This window comes from Lynx canadensis, chromosome D2 (assembly GCF_007474595.2).
Source record: "Lynx canadensis isolate LIC74 chromosome D2, mLynCan4.pri.v2, whole genome shotgun sequence".
Lineage (NCBI taxonomy): Eukaryota > Metazoa > Chordata > Mammalia > Carnivora > Felidae > Lynx > Lynx canadensis.
This window is the reverse complement of record NC_044313.2, coordinates 33,421,281-33,447,633: the sequence shown is the minus strand read 5'-3', so window position 1 is coordinate 33,447,633 and position 26,353 is coordinate 33,421,281. Positions and strand designations below refer to the sequence as shown.

The following is a 26,353-nucleotide window of genomic DNA, read 5'->3' as shown; positions in this document are numbered from 1 at the left end:
GGTTTGGGTGTTAATGAAAAAAAAATTTATCTTTGAGCTGTTCTTGTTTCAAAATGTTCTGAATTTATCCCGACAAACAGCTGTTAAGATGTTTGTCAAAATCATTGCATTCCCCAAAGCCTAAATACCTCACATAAAGAGAAAATACAACGAAAATTTTTTAAAAATAAAATGACAAAACTGCTTTAATGAACAGAAAGTGGCTTTATGCTTATAAGAAGGACATTCTAAATAAAATCATTTGTCTCTGTAACCAGCAAGTCCTGCCATCTTAAGGGCACATTAGTTATGTCTCTTTGTGCCAAAAATCACAAGACTTTCATTTTTGTTCTCATGATCTACTGCAGTGTCTATTCAGAAAGTTGGGAGATGGATTTTTTTTCTGGCTCCTTTGATGTTCCTCAAATGGAGACACTTTAAGTTCCAAGTTTGGAGGATGTTTTTAGACTAGAGAAGAGCCAGGGTCCAGGGGAACATTTCACGTGTCAAAGAATGTTAGAATCCTTTGACAAATTCTGTTGGCCTTTCAAAAATTGTGTATGGATTGTAGACCCTTTCTAAGATTCATCCAGGGAATGACCACCCTATAGAAAAAGTTTTATGCACACATATGCATGTCCCAACAGGCTTTATAATAGTGAAAACCAGGACACAACTACAATTTACACTAATAAGACAAGGGTTAATTACACTGCCATTGGATCATGGGGAGCAGTCTCACATAACAATGGAAGTAGTGTCTTTTAATAACATGGAGAAGACTTGGTTGTCATGTTATACAGAAATAGCAGAATATAAATTGTACATGAGGCACCTGGGTGGCTCAGTCGGTTAGACGTCCGACTCTTAATTCCAGCTCAGGTCATGATCCCAGGCTTATGGGATTGAGCCCCACATTGGGCTCTGTGCTGAAAGTGGAACCTGCTTGGGATTCTCTCTCTCTCTCTCTCTCTCTCTCTCTCTCTCCCTCCCTCCCTCCCTCCCTCCCTCTCCTCTACACCACTCACGTGCTTGCTCACTCTCTAAACTAAAAAAAAAAAAAAAAGCATATAAATTGTATATAATACAATCACAACCATTGTATGTAAAAATATAAGAGATGGTGGTATCACAGGCAATCTTTTGCTTTTCTTCGTTTTCTAATTTTTCTGTAATGAGCATAAATTTTTATAATTGGAGGGGGAAAGTTTTTTGGGCTAAAAACGGAGGCATTATCCTTCTTTGTTGGTGATTTTCAATTTGATTTGGTTTGTAGTGCTTCAGGAGTTGTCTTTGATTCTTCTAGAACAGTTTCTCCACCTCAGCCAGTTGTGGGACTGGATAATTCTTAGTTGTGGGGATGGTCCAGTGCTTTCTAGGATGTTTAACAGCACCACTGGCCTCTACCCACTAGATTCCAGCAGCTTATCTTCAATTATGACAACCAAAAATGTCTCTACATATTGCCAAATGTCCCCTGAGGGGCAAAATGGCTGAGAACCACTGTTCTAGAATCATGAGCTTTACCAAATGTCCACTACCTTTTGCAGTACATGAGAGACCACAGGGTTGGTGAGACAGGAAGGAGAATGTATGGATCAGGGGAGTTTTAAGCCTGGAGCTAGTAAGACCTTAGGGCAGTGTAGTAAGGAAGAAGGGACAGAGAGAGGGAGGAGTCCTGGAGACCTTCCAAGAGGAGGCAGGTGTTGGGCGCAGCGAGAAAGGCAGGGCTGGTATTCACAGCATATGGTTTTCACAAAGAAGACATGGTGGCTGGTAGTCCAGGAGCCACCTGACTCAGGGAGACCCACCCAGAGGTAACAGTATCTGTTCCGTTGTGTGCAGTGTGGAGAAAGCTAGGTATTCACTCATTCATGAAATATTTATTTGCCAGAGAGGTTTTTGGCATCAGAAACATACGGCAGTAGGTAGCAGAACTCCAGGGTGGGGGGTTCAAGTAGAGGTCTTCAGCCTCTTGGAGGCAGGGGTGAAGTGAGGAAGGAGTCTGCCCAGCAGCAAAGCTCAGAACAGCCATGAGCAGTTCTGGTCACAAGGAAGAGGTAGACGCCTGACTTCCCAGCCTGAGATGGAAATGAAAGCAGAAATGCACTTGACTAGATGTTGTGGAGCCTGCACTAGACACCTAAGCTCCTTAAATTCCTCCTGACTCAGAACAGGATTGTCCTCGGAACCTAGGGCAACACACAGCTGGCAGGTGGAGGGAGCAGAGCCCCAGAAGAGGAGGTGGCGGGACGGGCAGGAGCCCTGAGGGCTCTGCCCACGTGGAAGTGAGATTGTGCAGGGTCTCAAGTCTAGACTGAGATATTTATACCTGGTTCTGTGAGGACGGGGGAGAGACAGAGCCAGTTTTCCTATAGGAAAGATCACTAGAGGTGGGGCAAAGAATGTGCGCGGTTTGAGTTTTGATGAGCAGTGCTGAATTACCTTCCAGAATGACAGTATAATAATCAATGGGTAAAATATGATTTTGACATTTTATGGTGCTTGAATAATAAATTTATTATTTTAGATGTTTATAGAGGTTTACAGCTGTTGCAGCTTTGTTTTTGTGACCTGTTTTTGATCATATCTCTGATTTATATGATGTCTAGTCAGGAACACAATCCTGAATCATAAAAATTTTCCTATGGGAAAACATAACTTGCTTTATGACAATCTTCTTGCTTTATGACGTGCTTTCCAAAAATAATGTGGCAAAAAGTGAAGATTGGTTATAAAGTCGGTGTTGTTTTATCTGGTCATGAATTTTCATGCTTTTGTCTTCTTCAACGGTAAATTTATTTTCCATCCTCGACTAGAAATCTATATTCAATGAAGCTTGGAATGTTCTTTTTAGAAAGTATGTAAAGCACAAGGAAGATGAATAGATGGATTAGTAAAATGGTTGTTCAGATCGAGTATATATGTTTCTTCTATTTCATGAAATAAATGCATTCAATTAGTTTGAATGATACGAAGTTTCCACTTTATAGCTCAAAAACAGTCAAGTGTCAGCAATTTTGTACAATTCTGTCTAATAGTAATGTTGGCTATAAAGAAAACTTTCGTGAAACGAATATTCTGGTTTTTATTGCTTTCTTAAAAATTCAGAGATTCATTTTCCTGAAGACAGAGTTGAAAACTGGCAGCGTGTCATTCTGGGCATGGCTGGAATTCAACAAATTATTCTTGCTTAGGCTGGTTGTTTCCATTGGAACAAGAGTTCTCAACCCTGACTGCTCATAGAATCATATTTGAAATTGGCCAAGATTTAAAAGATACTGATGGTCCCCACTGTAGGATTTAAGTCAGAACTTTGAGGGGGCAGTGGGAGGGAAAGGGCTTATGCCTCAGTACCTTTTGTCTCCTAGGTGACATTAAGGTACAGCCAGCTTTGAGAACCACTGCACTAAAATTTCAGTTTGAGAAGTCTTAGCAAAGTGTTTTTATGCCCTAGAAAACAAAAATACAACTCTGCTCCTGATCTATTTCGTGAACTGGCTTCGGACCACATTCCAAAGATGAAATGTGAAAAAAAAAATGTTTCACTTGATTGAACCCATGTTTCAGTTTTCATTCAACAAAACATTTATTGGGTGACAACTATGTGCCTGGTCCTGTGGAGCTGGGTATTTGGGGGAAATAGATTAATGATGAGTGAAAGTCGAAGAGTTTGGCCCCTTGAACAAGCCAGGGGATTATGTGAAATGTCAGAACAGGCAAATCTATAGAGATAGAAAGTAGATTAATGGTTGCCTATGCCTGGGGAGGTTGGTGGAAAATGGGGAGTGACTGCTAATGGGGATGGGGCTTCTTTTTTGGGTAATGAAGGTGATATAGAATTGATTGTGGTGAGGATTGCACAACTCTGTGAATATGCCAAAAACCATTGACTGTCTACTTCAAATGAGTGAATTGTGTGGCTTATGAATTATATCTCAATAAAACTGTTATTTAAAAAAAAAGCCACAAGTGTCCTTCACTGGGAGGACTTCACACTGAATAATTGAATTGGGAACAGCAGAGGAGAAACTCAGTGCTGTACCCTTATTCCTTTCAAAATGGACAGGGCTTAAAATTGGAGAAATATCTGGAAGCAAAATGAAGTAAATCCAGTTTGGCTGCATAGAGTTATCACCTGTATTCCAGATAGCATGTGAGTGATCAGAGGGGAAGATGGGCCAGGAAACAGGCAGATATCCCAGGACATCCAATGGGTGAGAAAGAAACAGGGACTTTCACAGAACTCACTGATTCCCAGGCACTGATCTAGGGGCTTTAGCTTTTATGAATTCACATAATCACCACACTCTTCTCCCCATTTTACCTTAGTGAAACTGAGGGGCAGAGAAGGCAACTGTCCCAAGGTCATGTAACTAGCTAAGTAGTGACATTAAGATTGCCTTGAGGAGCGGATAGGATTCTGATAGGTGACAGTAGGGCAGGAAAGCATGGGTGTGCTGAGGGGAGGGATGGTGGGAAGCAGCTTGGTTTGGCAGGAGCAGTGGGTTCCTGTAGGGTAGTAACTGAGGATGAGGCCAGAAGGATGGACAGGTGATGGAGGCACTGTCCTGACTGAATCTCAAGATGCCATGGGGTGGACACCATTGAAGATAATTGAGTCAAAGTAAGGCATAAGAAGGCTGTGTCTTCTCAATGCTCAGGTGTGTGTGTCTGTCTGAATTTGTGCATCTCTGGGTCTCTTTAAAAGCAGCTACCAGTGTATTTTCTGGAGCACCACCCAGTTCCCTGCATCCCACCTTATGTACGAGTGGACATACCACAGGACCTGCCATCCCACCTGGTCCCATGACCTGGCCTCTGGTGGGAGCAGCCACCAAAAGAGAAGTCGCAACAACCTGGGGGAACGACAGAACCTCCATAGGACCTGCCTTAGGACCTTAAATTCTTTGCCATAATAGCAAAGTCCCACCAAGGGGCTCTCCCCAAGCCCAGAATGCTCAGAACATTGGGCGTCAAGCCTCCTGGGCTGAAAGGCAAACTCTCCAAGGGGAAAGAAAAAAACTGTTCTCCTTTTACCCCTCACTCCCTTCAAAATAGGAGCAAGTTGGGTTTCCTGGCCTTCTCCCCCTTCCCACTAGGACGGATAGGCACAGACAGTAATGCCACTGACAGGGGCTGAAGAAGGAAGGACATCCAGCATCTCAGGCTGACAGTCTGATCTCCAACCCAAACCTGCACTTGAGAGCCAGCAACTTTTCATCCTCATGAGCTCATTCTCTCCACCTTCCAGTGGTGTCCATCTCAGGGCTTTGTTTATTCGTGAAGGTTTTTCTGTGATTGCTGCCTGTTCTGACTTCCTGTCCTGCTTGGATTTTTATAACAAGCCTCGTAGCACCTCACCTGCAGGCAGCTTTGCTTAGTATTATGATCTCCACATCACCCCAGATAATCAGGAGTTCACAGTACAGCTGCTCTTTCCTTATTTCTTCACTCACCAGCTTTACAGTAGGTTCATCCATTACACCCTGTCTCATGCCCTTGCATGATTTGGGGCATGTGGTAGCCACTCACTTCCCAGAGAAGTCAGCCTGTTCCCACTTGCCTGAACCTCTCTCTTTTCACTTATTATCTCCTGTCTCATCCTATTAGTTAACTTCCCCTATTACTTGCCCTGCCTTCCCAGTCACCCCTGGTCATAAGAGACACTCGATGAAGCAGGGGTGAGTCATTGATTAATCGGTGAGCACTTCATAGATTAGAGATGGAGGGTGATAATTGTTCTGATATCCAAAACCAGGCAAACAGCAGGTGCCTCCAGAGCACACTTATCTCAGACTCACTTCTATTCTTCCAGCCCCTGCCTTCCTCTTTCTATCCCAAGCTCATAACTGTATCTTTCTAGGATTTTCTTCTCACCAAATTCCTCTCCATTCTTAACTGCTCACAATGTGAATCTCATTTATCTTCACATTCACTATACATACAGCTCTTGGCTGTGTTTATTTTTTTGTCTTATGTCTGAAAATAATGCTAGATATGATTTATTTTTAACTCTTTGTGAGTGGCCTATGATTGATTTTGGACATGGAGAAAGAATTTATGGCCTTGATAGGAAAAGGTTGTCCAGTCTGTCTTAAGAATTCTTAGGACTGGGGCCACCTGGGTGGCTCAGTCAGTTAAGCGTCCAACTTCAGCTCGGATCATGATCTCACAATTTGTGAATTCGAGCCTTGCATCAGGCTCTGTGCACAGAGCCTGCTTCAGACTCTTTCTCTCTGTCTGCCCCTCACCTGCACACACTCTCTCTATCAAAAATAAAGTAAAAAACATTAAAAAAAATAATTCTCAGGAATGTGTCCAGGGCAAAACATGGAAGAGCTGATGAGGAAACCTGTTGGAGGTGACCAGTGGATACCAGAATTAGCCCAGCCAGGGTAGCCATACCCTCCTTCCTAATACAACATATATCCTACCTTCTGCCTTCCCCATGGCTTCAAGGTGAAGAGTTGAAAGGAGCCATTTGGATGGAGGTAATCAAAAGAAAAGAAAGAACTTCTCATATTATCCCTGCACTCCTGAGTTTCTGGCACCTGTTTTCCAGAGTCTGTGTATCTCCATTCCCAATGCTTCTGCCTCCTATTTTGTAGCACATCATGGTCACTAGGATTATCTGTGGTCTGTTCATCAGTGTGGCCCCATGCTAGGTCCCCATATGTGCTTCTTCTCCACCAATTATGAGTACAGATAGAACTCCCTTCCTGTCTCCTGCACAGGAAGTGAATGGCTAAGTAAGCGTCATTGGGGTCCTTGCAGTGAGAGCACAAGATTTTGAGAGAAGAAAGAGCACAGGGACTGAGCTTCCCAGTGACAAAAGATAGCCTGACTTTGGGCCCACAGATGCTAGAACCCTCCAGCTGAACCCTCATTTGCCCTCCAAAAGGGCACCCACTGATGTCCAAAGAAATTGCAGAAATAACTGGGATTTCCACAGAGGTATGGCCCTATCAGAAGGCCCCTTCTTCCAGCTCAGCTCCACATTCACTATGTCTCTTTAAGCTCCTGCCTGTTCTGCTGGAAGTGAGCCTCAGAGGCCCTACCCTTTCTCTAGCCCACCTGGCCATGATGTTGACTGCATCATCTTTGCCCTTACCTTTGGCATTACTGGTAGTGTCCAGTAAATGCAGATTCCAAGAACCAAATGAAATCAATTCAAGGAATATATTATGAGTTCCAACTGTATACAGTACAACATATCATGGATCATTGGATCATGGAGGGTGCAAAGAAGAGGAAATCTTTGAGACACCCACCAGTGATTGATCCCAGTGGGATTGGTCACAGCTGTAGTTAGTACATACACGGTTGTTGACATTGCCTTTAATTATATGTAGTCATGGGGTGCCTGGGTGGCTCAGAGGGTTAAGTGTCCAGCTCTTGATCATGATCTCATGGTCATGAGATCAAGCCCTGCATCAGGCTTAAGGTTCTCTCTCTCCCTCTCCCTCTGCCCCTCCCCCCTCAAAAATTATATGTAGTCATATCTGCATAGTGTCCTTTATAAGCCCTTACAAAATAATGACTGCATTCAGTTGTTTAGGGTTCCCACAAAGTGAAAGACAAAGGTATTTTAGATTGTTGCAAGAAACCCATGGAATCTGGAGACAGGGAAAGCTCTTAAGTCTACTTTTTACACAATGGAGCTTCATACCATTATTCTGTGTATAAGCTTTTTACCAAAACACTGTCGCCTGTTTCTGTCAACAAAAGACCTCTTTGTTTTGATAGCCAAGAAAAACCTTAAGCTCAGTAGAGACAACAGAACAGGCTTTTTAAATGACAAACTGTAAGAGCCAAAATGCCTTATTTTTGGAATGTAAATTAGAAGCTTTTAATTTTTTTATTTATTTAAATTCAAGTTAGGTAACATACAGTGTAGTACTGGTTTCAGGAGTAGAAACCAGTGATTCATGACTCACATATAACACCCAGTGCTCATCCCAACAAGTGTCCTCCTCAGTGCCCATCACCCATTTAGCCCATCACCCACCTCCCCTTCAGCAACCCTCAATTTGTTCTCTGTATTTAAGAGTTTCTTATGGTTTGCCTCCCTCTCTGTTTTTATCTTACTTTGAAGCTTTTAATTTTTTTAATATGATTGTCGTCCTCAGTTTTGATGAACGTTAGGTGTTTTGTTTTGTTAAATAATATCCATGCAGTTCTTTGGAATACACCTAATGGTGACTATATCTTTTGTATCTGACTACAGGATAGGCACAGATGAGATGGAAGGTAATTGCTTTCCCACACCTCTGAGCCCTCTGAACATGTTGTCTTTGATCTTCAGTCTCTCCATATGATCCTATCCCTGAACATAGGTGCTCATGCACACACATAGCTGAGAGTGTCTCTAACAGGACAGAAATAACCTATCTGGGGATAGAGAGTCCCTGACTCTTCTTCATGAACTTGCATACAGTTCTTTTCTTTTTTCAATTTTATTTTTTTAATACAATTTATTGTCAAATTGGCTTACATACAACACCCAGTGCTCATCCCAACAAGGGCCCTCCTCAATGCCCATCACCCATTTTCCCCTCTTCCCCACACCCCATCAACCCTCAGTTTGTTCTCTGTATTTAAGAGTCTTTTATGGTTTGCCTCCCTTCCTCTCTGTTTGTAACTATATATTTTTTCCCTTTCCCTTCCCGCCTGGTCTTTTGTTAAGTTTCTCAAGATCCACATATGAGTGAAAACATAATGATATCTGTCTTTCTCTGACTGGTTTCACTTAGCATAATACCCTCTAGTACTATCCACATTGCTGCAAATGGCATGATTTCATTTTTTCTCGTTGCCAAGTAGTATTCCATTGTATATATAAACTACATCTTTTTATCCATTCATCAGTTGATGGACATTTAGGCTCTTTCCATAATTTGGCTATTGTTGAAAGCGCTGTTATAAACATTGGGGTACATGTGCCCCTATGCATCAGCACTCCTGTATCCCTTGGGTAAATTCCTAGTAGTGCTATTTCTGGGTCATAGAGTAGTTCTATTTTTAATTTTTTGAGGAGCCTCCACACTCTTTTCCAGAGTGGCTGCACCAGTTTGCATTCCCACCAACAGTGCAAGAGGGTTCCCATTTCTCCACATCCTCACCAGTATCTGTAGTTTCCTGATTTGTTCATTTTAGCCACTTTGACCAGTGTGAGGTGGTATCTAAGTGTGGCTTTGATTTGTATTTCTCTGATGATGAATGATGTTGTGCATTGTTTCATGTGTCAGTTGGCCATCTGGATGTCTTCTTTGGAAAAGTGTCCATTCATGCCTTCTGCTCATTTCTTCCTAAAATTTGTATAGAGTTACAAAAGATCCCAAATAGCCGAAGTAATATTGAAGAAGAAAACCAAAGCAGGAGGCATCACAATACCAGACTTTAGCCTCTACTACAAAGCTATAATCATCAAGGCAGTATGATGATGGCACAAAAACAGACACATAGACCAATGGAATAGAATAGAGAACCCAGAATTGGACCCACACATATATGGCCAACCAGTCTTTGACAAAGCAGGAAAGAGTATCCAATGGAAAAAAGACAGTCTCTTTAGCAAGTGGTGCTGGGAGAACTGGACAGCAACATGCAGAAGAATGAAACTAGACCACTTTCTTACACCATACACACACACAAAAAAACTCAAAATAGATAAAAGACCTAAATGTGAGACAGGAAACTTGCATACAGTTCTAATGCCATCACCTGTTTAATGTTTTGTAGACCCCACTATTTTGGTTACTTCTTGAAACCTACATTTCCACTGCTATCTTCCAAAGGTAGAGAGGAAGGCAATGTTTCCTTCAGTCTTTCCCATGTCTTTCTGGCTCTATACGTCCAACTAGACAGGTAAAGTTCTCAATCACTTCCCGTTCTGTGGGATGCCTCTGTCATTGTTACACTGTAGGTGTGAATGAAGTCAATGGTCTCTCTCCTGTTCCAGGCTGGTAGGTAATATTGCGTACTTTGTCCGTTCCCATTGCTTTTTTGTTAATAACAAGGAAACTATCAAGTTATAAGAACCCTTAAAAAGTGATCATTTCTATCCCCTTAGTGCCTCAAGAGCTGAGACTGGGTCTTGTTTGATGTTACATCTTCAATATTTAGCATGATACCTCTAGATGGGCAACGGGTTTCCCCAGGCAAAGGAGATATAACCCTCCAGCTGTAAACATTTTTAAAAACTCTGTTGAAGGTACTTCTGTGGCTGTTCACTTAGAAAATATTTGTGAAAGGAAATAGTTCTAGGCTAATTGTATTCATTTGTAAGAACTCAGAAAGATCTTGCCTACCTCCCCAGACTCATTACTCACTCTCTTAGCTCCAACCACAGGGAACCACTTTGCACATTCTGTTCCCTCCATTTAGAGTGTTTTCTTCTCTCTTTCTTTATTCTGCCCTCACCTTTGCCTGGCTAACTCTTACTGTCTTTAGGTTATGTTCAGTTGTTATAACCTAGGAGAAGCCTTCTGTGACCTACTAAGACACTCTTCTGTGTTCCCAAAGCACTTTGTGCTCACACCGTTGCAGAATTGCATGCTGTAATAGAACTGTCCATTTTATGGCCTACCTCCCCCTGTTCCTTCCTTCCAAACAAGGAAAGTGTTTGATACTGTTATGACACTCTGGACACTCAAAATCTATGTAGCTGGAGACATTTGTAGGCATAGATATCTTCTTCAGAGATTAAAGTACAGCCAGAGACTTTATCCCCATCCGCATTGGATGCCAGTCCATGCCACTCAAAGGATTCCCCTGGGTGATCACCCTTGCCTGGGACCTGGTTGTTATTTAGACCCTCCAAGAGGCTGCCCTTCTCTACATGTGGGTCCCAGAATTTCCTCACAAAACTGGGTTGTACTCCTTTTCTATCCCCTTCCTCAAATCCTCCATCCTGTCCAGGCCCCTGGTACCTTTTCCCTTCTACACTCAGCAGTTCCTCTCCCAGGCTCCACGCCCTCCTGACCTGTCTGAGCTCAGTGATGACTCTGGCTCCTGGAAACCTGGTGGTCTCTATTCGCTCATCGTTGCCTATTGTGATGGACCAGAAAATACTCAGACACCTCCACATCCAGGAGGCCAAGCACAGAAGAGGCTCCAGCACCCTGGAAACACCAATGAATAAATAAGAGGGGTGATGGTGGGGGTGATGGCTTTTCAGGGTGGGAAAGTTGCCTCAGATACTTCAGGACAGCAAGAATAGCCTTGGAGCTCTGGAGATGCAGGCATTGATACTGTTATGACACTCTGGATGCTCAAAATCTATGTAGCTGGAGACAACTCACAGCTATCTTATCTCCTTTAACCCTGGCTTATAACAACTCTGTGATACTCCCCATTAAAAAACACAGGCTACTTCCCCATGGCTTCTAGATAGTGGCATTAAGAGTCCAACATGATCAGTGTGATGCAAAGACCAGGCTATTTCCTCTCGACCCCAAGGCTTCTGTTCTGCTGTGCCACCTCTGATGGTCAGAGCAGTATGTTCTGGGAGGTCAGTCTCAGGCAGTCTTCAGGCAAAGGGTAGAGGAAGGATGTGTAGTGTTGGTTGGTCTGGAAACAATGACACCAGGCAGAGAGGGGCTGAAGAGGCCGGGACGGGTGAGCGGGGATTCATTTGCACAGGAAGCAAACATCCTGGCTCTATGGGTTGGCTTTGGTCCCCTCCACCTGTTGTAGACACACAGCAACCGGAGCCATAGGACTTCGGGAACTCTTTGTGCCCCACAGTTTCACACGTGTACAGCTTAGCAAGAACACTGCCGTGAGTCTCTGAGCCAGGGCATCGCCGTCTACAGGATTTGTGAAAGTTTGTTTTTATTCTTGCAGGGGCTTTGTCCCCATGTGATTCATTAACTGACCCGTTGCTCCTTAGAGCTGCAGGGAGCCTGGTAGTTCAGGCCATTAAATCCCTCTGTCGACCTAATTCATGGTCTGACATCACATAATCACTACATAATCCATTTGTCCTGATTTGATTTTTTCTTTTCATGAGGCATCCTTGGCAGCCAGGTTTTCTCATTATGATGTGATTCATCAGTATGGTAATTCCCGTTAGAATTATTATCTCAGACATGATTCATCCTTGGAAATATTAAGGCAGAAGCATCATTTCAGAAAGGCCTGCTCCAGTCACAGCCACAGGGACTTTCTGCGACAGATGCCCCATCATTCAGCTTGCATTTGTCAAATTTACTCTGTGCCAGACGCTAAGCTGGGGGATTTGGGGAATATAGAGATGACAGGACTTCACCTCTGCCCTCAGGAGCTCCCACCCTAAAAGAAATGTGGCATGGATGTGACAAATAATACGAAAAGTGCAGTCAGAGATGAAAAGTAACATGTTCTCCCTCAAGTCTTAGATAGTGATTCTCAACCTTTATCAGGAATCAAGATCAGCTGGAGGGCTTGAGGGCTTGTTACAACAGATTTCAGGGCCCCAGCCCCAAAGTTTTTTTATTCAGTAGGCCTGGGGTAGGACCCAAGAATTTGCATTTCTAACAAGTTCCCAGGTGATGATGCTGGTCTAGGGACTATATTTTGGGAACTGGGCTCTAAGCCTTCAGCTCTCTCTCTGTTGTCCCCCTCTCTCCCCTGCCTACAGGGTGCTAAGCAGTGTGCTCTTTGCTGGAGACAGCATGTTAAATTACGCATGGTCCTGCCCCTCTGGGAACTCACAACCTGGAAGGAGAGTAAGACAGTGACTTCCATACTTCGCAGAAAGTGCTTCAATAGAGTTTTGCAGAGGGGCAGTTGGAGCACAGGAAAGAGGATGCTCATTTCTTGCTGGAGCCTGGGGAAGGCTGCACAGAGGAGGCAAAATCTGAATACAGGGTAAAATGTGGATTGGACGCAGTTATTTGGAAGGGCATTTCCAGCTGTTAAATTCCTAGATTATCAAATGCCCTGGGACACCCTCTCACACTCTTTCTTAGATGTTTCCTGCAGTAATAAAGATTCAGCTTAACTTCCCATAAAAGCCAGTGGTGGAGCTCTGGTTAATTGGCACAGCCTTAGCAAAGCCTTTATTTTTGGCTCTCTGGAGCTGTGTTTGGTCAGCGTCTCGTGCATAGTCTGAATATTCTCAGTAGAATGGAATTCTCCACACAGGCACTTGAATGGAATGTGGAATTGAGAGCAGGGAAGCGGCTGCCTGCTACCAAAATCCTATTCTCCATATCTGCCACTCAGGTCGACGGGCTGCTTCGGCTCCCATTCCCTAAAACAGCTTCATTGTTTTTGTTGACTCTTCAGGAAGTTTGGCAGGTGTTATATCATTCCTTTCATTTAGACACATATACCCATCAAACTTCCAGCATTTTCAACCTTCTAGAACACGGCTTCTGCATTTCGAAAGTTAGGAAAAGGGCCCATGAGACCAGTAAAAGGGGTTTCCAAACCACAGCTCTTATGCTTGATTCCATGAAGGAGGCTCCTGCATTGTTATCCAGCCTATGAACTCACAGTTAACACATAGTTCAAATAAATGTGATTATTTGTTTTTCTAGCTCAGGCTACTTTAAGAATTACATTATGGGGAGATAAGGGTTCTATTAGAAGAAGATGCATAGTCACTAGTGACAAATGATAACTGAAGAACACTGATAAGAGAGAGAGAAACAGAAGACCTTAACTATATGCTGTATTAGAGAAAAATGATGATCAAAATTATCTTCAAAATTAAGGTTAGTTAATATCCTCCATTTCCCATTTAAGAAGGCTAGAAGGTGTGGGTAATTGAACAGTAACACTAGAGGGACCTTGGAGATAATGTTGGCTGACCCCTTTATGTTATAGAACATTCATTGAATTAAACTGAATTGGGGGGGGTCAATATTTGAATCCATATTTTGTTTTTTCTAGGGCCTTGATCATTTCCAAATCATCATTTTCAAGAAGATTCAGGATGGAAAATAGATCTGATTAAGTATTCTCAATCAGCAAATGATAATAGAATAATGTTAAACTACTGGCGAATTTCTCAGAACAGGTCACTTTTGGTTAGTAGCAATTAGGAGCATTTGGGTATAGCTATTCTGAATACTTTGTAAACATTTGATGCCATTTCATGTGATTTCCATGTCTGGTGTTTAGCAAATACAAATGACAATCCAATGTCACCTGTTGTGGAGATGAATCCAGTAGATTCATGACCAAAAAAACTGAAGGATTTGAAGTTCTTGAAGAAGATAGAGACTAGAGACAACTATTAATTTAATCAAGAACTTACTGACAAGCTATAATGCCAAACACTTCTAGACACTGGAGATACAGCAATGAAAAAAGAAGTAAAGTCCTCAAGAAGCTGACATTCTGGAAGGGGGAGACAGACAATAAACAGAGAAAAAAGGATTGTTACTACAGTTATCCCTCTTAAAAGTGATTTCTTTTACACTTGTACTATAGGATCCCCAAACTAGTTAGCAACACTCGCTTAGAAATGGAGAGTCCTGGTGCTAAGTCCTAGCAATGTGCACACTGGTTCTTTCTTTTTTTATTTTATTTATTTATTTTTTGCCTATTTTTTAAATATGAAATTTATTGCCAAATTGGTTTCCATATAACACCCAGTGCTCATCCCAACAGGTGCCCTCCTCAGTGCCCATCGCCCACTTTCCCCTCCTTCCCACCCCCCATCAACCCTCAGTTTATTCTCAGTTTGTGAGAGTCTCTTATGGTTTGGCTCCCTCCCTCTCTAACTTTTTTTTGCTTCCCCTCCCCCATGGTCTTCTGTTAAGTTTCTCAGGATCCACATAAGAGTGAAAACATATGATATCTGGTTCTTTATTTTTAAGTGGTGGTAATATCTCTCTTCCTAGAGCTTTTCTGAAGTTTCAATGAAATCATGGCCTAATGCTCAAAACCTACTTCATTTTAATCACTCAATATATGTTGCAATGATACAAGTATTACTGAGTCCATGGACACCTAAATAACAAACCTTTTTATTGGAAGACTTGAGAAGAAATGCCATCAGATCTAGGAGCGTCATAATTTTCCATAACTCTGACCCCAGAAAGATAGAATTTGAAACAGATCAAGTTATGAAATTGACTCCCCTTGACCAGTACCCACTTTGGCCCCAGTAGAAGTAAAATTAAGATAAAGCTCTTTGTGGCTGTGTAGAGGAATGAGCTCTCCTCCTGGGTAAGTGCTATGGATGTGGTGTATCTGGCTACTTCATGCGTTTCAGTTCACCAAAGTCTTTGGTTTTGTCTCCATCTTAATTGCCCCAGCTTCTTCAGTCTTGGATATTTCTTTTGTTTTGGTTCTGACCTCCATGTCCCAGTGCTGGTTTCTACAAGGCATCCCTCTGTCTTGAGTCACAAAGAACACAAATAATTTCTTAAGTGTTGTCTAAGCATTGTTTGCTTTTCTGCAAGTAACTTCATAGTATCAAAGTCATCCTGCTCAAAGATAGCAGCTGGCATAATGGCACTAGTGTACTTCCATGAAAAAGATCCATTCCCAGTCCACAGTGGTTGTTAAACATAGGAGCCATTAGGGTTGCTGTTTGCAATGTTGTCTATATAGGTATTTATATAAATCTTAAGTCTCTAAGAATTTATCAACGGCCCAGTGTCAAAACCTTGACTCCTATCCTTTCCTCATTCCCAATACTATAGCAAGTCCTGTGGCATCTATATCCAAAATATATCTTGAGTATATAATAGTTTGTAATTTTTAATTAACTTATTTGATCTACATATTTATTGTCCGACTTCCACACTAAAACGAAGCTCTTCTTGCTCACTGTTGGATACCTAGTAATTGGGCTTGACACAACATAAGTGCTTAATAAATATAAATCAATTGTTGAGTGAATGAATGGACACATATCTGTTTGGCAAGCCTAGATACCATGTTGTGACATGTTGATTGTATCTCAAAAAAAAGATGCTAGCTCATACAGGGTGGTGGACTGTCTAGTTTTCAGCACCTTTATTATCACATTAATCAAGTGAAATAAAGTTTATGTGTTTTTTTACCCTGCAGTTTAAAACTATAAATCTCCATACAAAGGAAACAGTTGGTCACTTATTAGTCATAATTTGCCTGTTTTGCACAGTAGTTTAGGGAGACCGTGAAAGGAATTATCATGAATGAAAACAATAACAGCAATGTAAACATCCCTTAAACCTCTTGCAAATGACAGTAGTTTTTTGAATCCCACCGTTTTTGGACTTTGGTATGACCAGGTTTAGTGCAGTAGATAAAGCTGGACCACAGAGCTAGACAAGCCAGATTTTAGTCTTGGCTCAGCCTCTTAGGAACTGGGTAAAGTTGGCTGTGTTTCTCCACCTCTCTAGGCCTACTGTCTCTACCTGCAAAATAAATCAACCTCACAGGGTTATTATGTGGATTCAAATCTCATGCAAGTAAATACTTATCATTGTACCCCACACACCATCATTGTGTCAGTTAACTTTTGTAACAAAGCATCCCAAAAACTTAGTGAGTTTTCACAACAATTAATTTGGTGCGTGTTTTTGTGAACTGGCTGGGTGTTCTCCTAGTCTTGATCAACTGGTCTCTGGTGGGCCCTGTCATGTATCTGTAATGGCATTTGGACTGGCAGGTGGATAATCTAGGATCTAGGATGACCTCACCATGTGTCTGGTTATTGGCAGGCTATCCACCAAGGTAACAAGAGTGAAGTTTCTCATCTTCCAGCAAGCTAGTTCTGGCTACTCCACATGGTGGCTATTGCAGAATTCCCAAAAGCAACAAGAGGAGTGCCTGGGTGGTTCAGTCAGTGAAGCGTCCGACTTCGGCTCAGGTCATGATCTCATGACTCGTGAGTTTGAGCCTCACGTTGGGCTCTGTGCTGACAGCTCAGAGCCTGGAGCCTGTTTCTGATTCTGTGTCTCCCTCTCTCTCTCTGCCCCTCCCCAACCTCAAAAATAAATAATAAACATTAAAAAATTTTTTTTTAAGTGGATTATCTGATAAGAGGTAATAGCCTGATTAATGTGGTGCCTGAACATTGCCGTATCCACCACCACTTCATCCACATTTCAGCATTTTTCCAACAAGCACCTTATTAAAGCTTATCCAGTATTGGTATGACTGGTATGTGTTAGTCCAGATCTTGGTAGAACCTGTTGATTCTTTTTTGTTTTTAGTGAATGGAGTGTTAGCAATGGTGGTGGTAGCTCAGAGCTTTATTCTAGAAGTCTTCATCTTTATGTCTTCAAACACATTTGAGGACTTAGAAACAAGTGCTGATGACAATGCTGAATGATTACTTAGTACATACCTAATATTTATGTATGTTGAAGGTAAACTGCAACACCCCTTGAGTGCAGAGACCATGACTTTCTGTGTCCTTGGCAACTAGCACAGGAAGGAGCACACAGAGCACATGCTGGGGGAGCTCAGTATGTTTATTATATATATCTATAGCCACGTTTATATCCCATTAAGGCAGGGATCACATACTCATATACTAATGGTGACCAGATATTGGCAAGATGGGATCACTAGAGAGTGATAGGGACTGGAGCCAACTGGAGAACTTGTGCCCCAGGTAACAAGGGAGGGTCTATCCATTTGACACCACATAGGAATGTTCAGTGTTACCAGATTGTTCCAGTTTTTAGGAGATGCTGTAACATCAACTTTCTTGATTTTATTTTATTTTTTTAAGTTTACATGTTTATTTTGAGAACAGAGACAGCATGAATGGGGGAGGGGCAGAGAGAAAGGGAAAGAGAGAGAATCCCAAGCATGCTCTGCACTGTCAGTGCAGAGTCTGACACAGGGCTTGAACTCATGAAACCTGAGCCAAAACCAAAAGCCAGATGCTTAGCCAACTAACCCACCCAGGTGCCCCTAAGTTTATTTTTTTAGAGACTTATTTACTTAAGTAATCTCTGCACCCAACGTTGGGCTCGAACTCATGACCCTGAGATCGAGAGTTACATGCTCTACTTAGACTGAACGAGCCAGGCGCCCCGCTTCTCTGATTTTGAAACACTGTGTGTCAGATCAAACAGGTCCTTTGTCTGATCAGGTAAATTTGACCTATGGCTAGCCAATGTGTCACTCCCTACATTAGGCACTGATTGGCACCTCTCTGTTGCATCACAATTACTCTGAAGACCCAAGGAGGAAGGGGAGCCACAGAACAAGGCAGAGATGGAGCAGTGAGATGGTAAGAGAGGCAGGACTTCAGGAAAGATGGATGATTGTCTATTTCAGAGGTGAAGGAAATGAAAATGAGAACACTTGATTCGAGTAAATTATTTGGTACAACAGTCGTTCCCTGGCTATATTCTTGGAAGGAAGGAAGGAGAGGAGGGGAGGGGAGGGGAGGGGAGGGGAGGGGAGAGGAGAGGAGAGAGAAAAAAAAAGGAAACCGAGGAAAAACAAAGCAAAGCAAAGCAGAGAAATCCATGGTCAAATAACATACATGAGAAACACTCCAAATACTCAGTTAAACAAAATAAAATAGATTTCTTTACTCTGACCCTTTTCACTGTCTTTAATATTCTAATATGCAATGTAAATCTTCAAAAGGAGAAACGTACTAAGTTTTTCAGTGATCAAGGAGTCCTTATATCATACAGTCGCTCTAGATCTAATGATCTGAGGAAAACATTTAGGGAAACCTGGATGAGGGACTGAATGGGACACTGGGAATCTGAAGGAGTGGTGTGGAAACTGGGATGCACAAGGTAATGAGTGAAGACATAATGTGCCAGTGGAGCAGCTTGGCACATAAAGTAGGTAAACCCATTAGTAACCAAGAACTGTCAGCATATTAATCTTTATAAAATAAAACCTTCTTAGCATCATTCCTCTGATAAAAACAAATAAGCAAAAAATAAAAAGTGAAGGGTTCCCAACCTCTGATGGATTAAACCTCCTTGCTTAACATTCATGGCTCTCCTTTATCAGGCCAACTGACCTTTCTAATTTCCCTGTTATGCCCCACACTCACTCTCTTCTCTAAATACCCTGCTTTGCTCACCGTCTTTAAGGCATTTACTATTTCCAGCCTCTTCACCTTTGCTCACCGTGTGAGTTGACTCCCCCAGCTCCTCTGATTAGAACCGTGCCTGTTTTCCAAGGCACAGCTCAAATCTGCTTTCCCTCGGAAGGCTTCTTTAGCCGTCAAAGCTCACAGTGGGTTCTTTTCTCTCAACTTCTAGAGCATTTAAATTTATGAAGGACTTATTTGAGACATATCATGTTGGATATTGCCTGTATGATTTGGAGCTGAGAGAGGAAAAGCATGTCCGGAGCTCTGCATCTCTCAGCCCCAGTTTGCCCTCATAATACACTCAAATAAGGTTAGGATGATATTATCCAGCAGCACATAAGAACAAGGGTATAACCCCATAAAAGTGAATTTCATAGACCATGTTCTGTTGTTATACAACCACCTGCTGTTCCTTGAGGATGGAAGAGTCCATTCTCTTCTTGCCCAATAGTAATGGGTGCCATTTGTAGACACTAGGGTGAGCACTTTACATGCAGTCTGGTGAATCCCAGAACATCCTAAAAAGGGGTGTTAGTATCCCCACTTTACACAAGAGGAAGCTTTCTCTAAACATTCAAGTCAGCTTGCTCATGCTTCTGAGCCTCTCTCTAGCTGGTCAAGGCAGAGCCAGCTGCATAACCCCACATCCCTGACCCCAAAGCCTGAGTTCTATCTGTCCCAGCACACCATCCCCATGGCTACACTGGCCACCAGAAATTTAATGACAAAGAATTAAAGCTAAAGAATTCATACTCTTCCTTCAAGTGCCAAATACATACCGGTAGGCTGCAGAAGGTAGATTAGAAATCTAGTTAGAGTCAGTGCAATTTGAACATCTGGGGGTGTTCTAGGTACATTCTAGGGTCTCTTAAGGACCTAGCACACCTCAGTGATTGTCCTGTCAAGTGCCAGTGGTCCTGGTTAAGGTGGGATTTGGAGTGTGCAGCATCACAGGGGCACATTCACAGCCTGGAGGACATTCAAGGGACTTCCTTTCCCTGGGTACTTATTGATGTCATGAGAGGGCTTGACCTCCATTTTCATCCTATTGTGAGCTCTTTGCTTATCTGTCTGCCTTACTAGACTGTGAAGTCTCTGAGGGGAAAAGCTATCTTATTTACCCAGACCTGACACATAACTGGTATATAAACACAAAATAACTATTTGTTGAATGAATGATCAGGCAAGGTGCCCAAGGTAGCATGATGGAGGCAGCACATTGTAGTCAACTTTTATTCCACCATCAGAAAACTAGATTAACTCACCCATGTGGTATTTCTTCCCTATTATTTATACACTACTCAGGAGTCTCAGGCTTCCCAGAGACCTTGACAAAACCTAAAACCTCCCTGTAATAATAATATCAAACCTCACAATTTTCAGGCCTCATCTTTTAAATTGGATTGTGCAATTTTTCAGCAAAGGAGGTATGTGTTACTTCTTGTACATGCCCCACATCTTTCAGCACACTGCCTCCACAGAGCAGGATCTATATAAATGTTGAACAACTATATTGGAATTATGGTTGGAAGCTTGTCCTAATTGTGCAATCTCCTTGCGGTGCCCTGCTGGCTCAGTTGGTGGAGCATGTGACTCTTGATCCTGGGGTTGTGAGTTCGAGACCCACGTTGGGTATAGAAATTACTTAAAAATAAATCTTAAAAAAGATTGTTCAATCTCCTTGAGATAAATTTTTGGTGAATTCAGGTAATAAAGGAGAGAGGAAATCAGGATAGTGACAGAGACAGAACAACAAGAGTGGGCAGGAACTGTCAATGCTTTGGAGGTGGAAGGTGAGAAAGGATGAAGAGGGAAAAGGATTCAAAGACTTTGGACCAAGATGATGGATTGAAGGATTGTGCCTGAGAGAGAAATCTAGAACTTCTCCATCTCCGTGACCATCTCATCCTCACTTCAGTTTGAGCATAGAGAAAAGATTCCTCATGAATGTCAGGTTGAAGTGCTCCTTGGAGGCAGACAAATCTGGGACAGTCATGCACACAGGAGAGTCCAAAAGGACTAAAAGGAAAGGTTTGACTTTGTCGCCCTGCAGAAGAGCTTTGCTCTGCTAAGGAGAGGAGGAGAAATTTGAGCTGAATATATTTTTGGTTGGAACAACTTGTAAGTGCTCTGTTTGATAGCACGGTTGTTTGAATGGCCGATTTCATAACTGCACATAGCTTTTCCAAATAAATGGTGTCTGTAGAATGTTCAGGTTAATGCATGAGTCCAGTGCTCAAGAGTGTTTGTGCTTAGAGCAACTGAGCCTTCTTTCTTAATAAGTCATCTTGGCATTTTGTCAACAAACTAATTTGCTTTTCTAAGAAACTAGATTAATACTTCCTGTACTCTGTGCTATTCACAGATCTACAATGCAGTGAGAAGGAGAGAAGAAATAGAAAATACAATTGGATCTCTTCTTCATTTCTTCACAAAGCTCCCAGCCTCCGAAACAGCCCATGAAAGGATTAGGGTTGGTCCGTGCTTAAAGCAATGTGTCCGAGATACCATATGTGAGTACCGTGCCACCCTCCAGAGGACGTCCATATCTCAGTACATCGCGGGTTCTCTGCTAGAAGCAACCACATCTTTAGGAGCAAGAAGTGGCCTACTCAGTACCTTTGGAGGATCCACCGGACGAATGATGCTAAAAGGTAAGGTCTGAAATTTCACTTTTCATCTTTGAGTACCGAAAGGAATCTAGGTTAACATGTGATGAATACTTCCTGATGAATACTTGAGGTCACTTAGTGGCAATTTTAAATAAATAAAAGTTGCTGCTTTAATAAACTATGAAAAGGTAGTCCTTTATCAAAATCCTTTCAGGTGTCAACATTCCAAACAATAAGCATTAAGATTTTGACATTTCATTTCCAAAAGAAATAAATGGTTACAAGGCTATCTTTGATATTAAAAAAAAAAATTTTTTTTTGACATTTATTCATTTTTGAGAGTGAGAGAGACAGAGCATGAGCAGGGGAGGGGCAGAGAGAGAGAGGGAGACACAGAATCCGAAGCAGGCTCCAGGCTCTAAGCTGTCAGCACAGGGCCCGATGCGGGGCTTGAACTCACAGACTGCGAGATCATGACCTGAGCCGAAGTCGGCCGCTTAACCGACTGAGCCACCCAGGCGCCCCTGATTTTTTTTTTTTTAATTACTCAGACACAGGGTTTCTCCTAGTGGTAGTCTATGACAGCTGTCAATTACTGTGATAAGACCAAACAAGTGTGGCCATGTGGTCACAGTGAAAACCAACATGGGTGTGAAACAGAGTGAAATACAGTTCTTCCTCCTACACAGAATCAATAGGTTCATGTTGACCAGAAAAGCTAAAGGCCATCTTCCAATGACTCCCATCTTAACAAACAGGATATTCAGGCATCCTGCTAAAAAATGAAAGCCAGTGGAAAATGGGGCCCCTCAGCACCAGAACTTCCCAGCTACTTCCCACGAGTAGGCAGACAGGCAGGTCAGAAATGGCAGTGCACCAAAGAACCTTGGAGATTTGTGCACTGCACAGCTGTCACAACCCACTTGGCAGCCTTCCCTGGCAGGAAGCTGCCAGCCAGACGGGGACCATGCAGAGCAACGTTCCACTGCCTGGGGGCTGCCAAGGGCTCCATCTGACATCCGGCCATTTCTCTCAAGGAGAGCAGCTAGTGTCCCTCTGCAGTAATCCGCAGACCTGTGGCTAGCAGGTCAGTGATCTTCCTCCTGGATCTTCAACCACTGTCCCGGCACACACACCCTGGGGAGTACACACCTGATAGGAGTACACACCTCCCTGTGTACCATGTGGGTACCATGTTGGTTTGTTTCCTGGAGTCATTTTTTAACTTTTGCAGCTTGGTTATACATAATGAATGAAGGAAAACGCAAGGTGTGTGCTTAGAAAAGCAAAGCATAAGGAAACCAAAGGGTTTCATATGTTTTTCATTTATTCAATCTGTGTTTTGAGCCTCTGCCAGGTGCTAAGTGCTGGGTAGGAAACAAAACATAGTTGTCTACCATCATGGAGCTAGAATAGTCTCTAGGTGGTAAACAGTTTCCCCTATGCACAATACTCAGGATTTCTCTACTCTGTTGTGGCTCCTAGTAACTGCCAAGCTTCCACTCTCCATCCATGCTCTTCCTGAGAAGTTGGGCTGAGATTGGCATGTGGAATTGTTGTTGCTTCAAGGCTTGTGACTCTATGTAAGGACCTCATCCTATGAGTTAATCAACCTGTGTTTGTCAGATACCCGATCTGTGCCCAGCAGAGTGTGTAGGTGTATGGGAGATTATAATGAAGTGCAGGTCAATTTACTTGCCTTCAGGTTCTTTATGATCCTAGTGAAGAGGCCAGATTTGTGTGCACTAAGTATTCAAAGAATAATATGGTACTGCAGGGAGTTGAGTACTAAATAATGTGGAAGTGGCTCTAATCGTTCAAAGAGCGTAGAGAAGGAATTAATGTCCTTTGTGACAAATGGCTTTGCCCCAAACAAACAAAAGTCAACAAAAGCCACTTTCTTTCTTCTCCATTAATTGCAGAGGGACAAATCTCCAGGCTCCCTGACCAAGGCAGCTGCCTCCAGTCTTACACAGACCTTTGGGAAGGAAAAAGGAGGCTGCTAGTTAGCGTGTCTGGGGCCCTGGTAGTAACTTTATCTCAGTTGATATTTGTACTTCCCTTTTCAAATCAGAACCTCATGGATCCACATTCCCAGCTCAGAGATTCATTGGGTCATCAACTCATGTGTCATCTTTAAAATTTTTTTTCAACATTTATTTATTTTTGGGACAGAGAGAGACAGAGCATGAACGGGGGAGGGGCAGAGAGAGAGGGAGACACAGAATCGGAAACAGGCTCCAGGCTCTGAGCCATCAGCCCAGAGCCCGACGCGGGGCTTGAACTCACGGACCGCGAGATCGTGACCTGGCTGAAGTTGGACGCTTAACCGACTGCGCCACCCAGGCGCCCCTCATGTGTCATCTTTAAATTAGCAGTTTATACAAGAGTTGGGAGTTTCTTTAACTTTCTGTTTTGTAGCTCTTTAATGCTTTTTGATATCCCTCTGTAAGTGGCTTCTGCTGAACTATACAGTTAGCTGGCTGGCTTCTGCCCTGGGCTTACTTCTGTAGTTCTGACTTCTTCTCTTGGAAACCTTTTCAACTTCAGGGCCCTCTCCTGTAGACTCTTCAGAGTCTATACATGCCATAGTGAAACATAGGTTTCTTTAACATGCCGTGGAAGAAAATGCACCCAAAAAACCATATAGGCATTCAAAATCATAGAATGTTTATAGACTCTGTAGGTTCAGCATATTGACTAACTGGGTCTTAAAGTCTGGCCATATATTCCAGCGGGGGGGGGGGGGGGGGGCTGGGGCACATCCTGGCTGTGACTTGGTTGTCTGCTTCTTTTATTGTTCACTGTATGTTCTGTGGCACTGAACGGGCCAACAGCTTTCAGTTCTGTATTGCTAATGAAGATCTCTGGGAAATATATAACACAGACTCAGTTCCCATTTTATAAATGACTTGTATTCCAAAAGTTCATTTCTCAGGAGCTATGTGGAACTTAGAATACTTTCCTAGAGAAACAGTATTAAACATTGTGATTTTGGTTGACTCTAGTCCTCAAAAACCTCTTTAACCCATAACACAATTGAAATCTATACACTTCCCATGGAATAAAGAGAAAAACACAATTATTGGAATACTGTGAATCAGCCTCCAAGGAAAAAGCAATACAAATGAGTTAAAAGACACTTCTTATTTAGGGAAAATAAGTTTAGTTAAGATGAGTAGAGTTAAAATGAAAGTATTATGAAGATTTTGAAAAGAACTTTGGGCCATTGTAGAGATTTCAGATGTTGGCATCTAGTTCTCTTGCTGTGGATAATTACATTTCAAAATTCATACCTATATAAAACAATCAGAAAGTTATTATCCCAGTACTTTCCCCTTCTCCCACCCCTGTTTTTCAAATGGAGGCTTATAAATGGAGTGGAGAAGGGAAGAGAGGCAGGGAAGTATTTAAACTTTTTTCCCAGAGGAAAAGGATAAGGAAGAAAATGACTTATTCCATGAAAAAGTCATGTTTGAAATAGGTTAAATAGAGTTTGGAAAGGTAGAGAAAAAGGAGGAAGGAAAAAGACAAATACTGTTTGATTCTATTTAGAACAGTCAGCATCATAGAGACCAAAGGCTGATGGGGAACAAGGAATGGGGAGTCATTGTTAATGAGTATAGAGTTCCTATTTTATAAAATGAAGGGTTCTGCACAACAGTGTGAATGTGTTTAATACCACTTAAAAATGGTTAGAATGCTACATTTTATGTTATATGTATTTAAGCCTCCCCCTACCCCCCCCCCCAAAAAAAAAGAATAAAAAAAATGTTTAAAGAAGAAGATGTTAGGAAGGTCTTTGGTCCCAGGCCTATTAAGATGTTAGGCCGAGGTTGTGAAAGCTTTCACATGAACCTCCAGGAGGCACAAGTCAACTCATCTTCTGGAAGTGGTTATGATTACAAGATGAGGGTTGGAGGAGCCTGCAGTAGATAAGAATAGGAAGAGAAAATGTCCAACCAGTTTTCATTAGTCACAAGACATTCACAAGTCAGGAACTGGTGACTCGAGGGTTGATTGGCCAAAGTTGTGCAGTCTTGCACCTTTACCACAGCCTACAGGATTCTGCAAACTCTTCAGCACTTCATTGAGCTTACACACCTCTGATGGTACAGGTCGCTCTAGAAAGACAGCCAACAATCAGTACACAAACATTCTGCCGTCAGGACCACCAAGGATGGTCTGTCTACTAACTTGCAAGTTTGCCAAAAAACATGAAACATTTTCTGATATGAAGCATTGATTGGGAAGGGTGTGCCCTTGATTACTAAGGTGTGCTGTGTCACAATGGAAAAGGGAGAGTTTACACCATCTACTTCTAGCCTGAGTCCCTTTCTCCCCCTCCCATTAACCTTGCTAGAATCTCAAGATCAACTCCCAATAGCAGTGGCAGTCAAAAGAATTATTGATGTCAACAATCAGGAAGTTTTCTAAACACATTACCTGCTTTTGTTTCCTTTTTTTCTCCAGTGGACTATCTACTGAAAATTACAAAAGCAAGATAAAGTAAAAAAGGAGAGAAAAGAGTGACATCTCTGATATTAATGTAAAGCACTGATAGTAAAATTAGAAAAAAAACATAAGGCAGCTAAGTGTTCTCAAATGTCCATATTGGACCAACCAATATTATAAATTTGGTACATTAAACTCAATATTTCCTTCTCAAATTATTGCTAAGTAAGTTTCTAAATTAAAGGATTAAGTATTTACATATAACCAGAACAAAGTTCAGTTATTCATATATAAATTA

The 26,353-nt window shown here is 42.2% G+C and overlaps 2 protein-coding genes across 2 annotated transcripts in view; both read left to right on the top strand.

Annotated features, from left to right (window-relative positions):
* Window positions 1–11,125, top strand: part of LOC115527113 (1-phosphatidylinositol 4,5-bisphosphate phosphodiesterase epsilon-1-like) — a 125,541-nt gene extending 114,416 nt beyond the window's left edge. The window contains exon 3 of the mRNA XM_032595159.1: window positions 10,796–11,125. Coding sequence (XP_032451050.1) covers window positions 10,796–11,125 — 330 coding nt within the window. The remainder of the gene's footprint in view (window positions 1–10,795) is intronic.
* A 270-nt stretch (window positions 11,126–11,395) lies between these two features.
* PLCE1 (phospholipase C epsilon 1) overlaps window positions 11,396–26,353 on the top strand; it is a 197,143-nt gene continuing 182,185 nt past the window's right edge. The window contains 2 exon segments of the mRNA XM_030334220.1: window positions 11,396–11,494; window positions 21,354–21,642. Coding sequence (XP_030190080.1) covers window positions 11,396–11,494; window positions 21,354–21,642 — 388 coding nt within the window.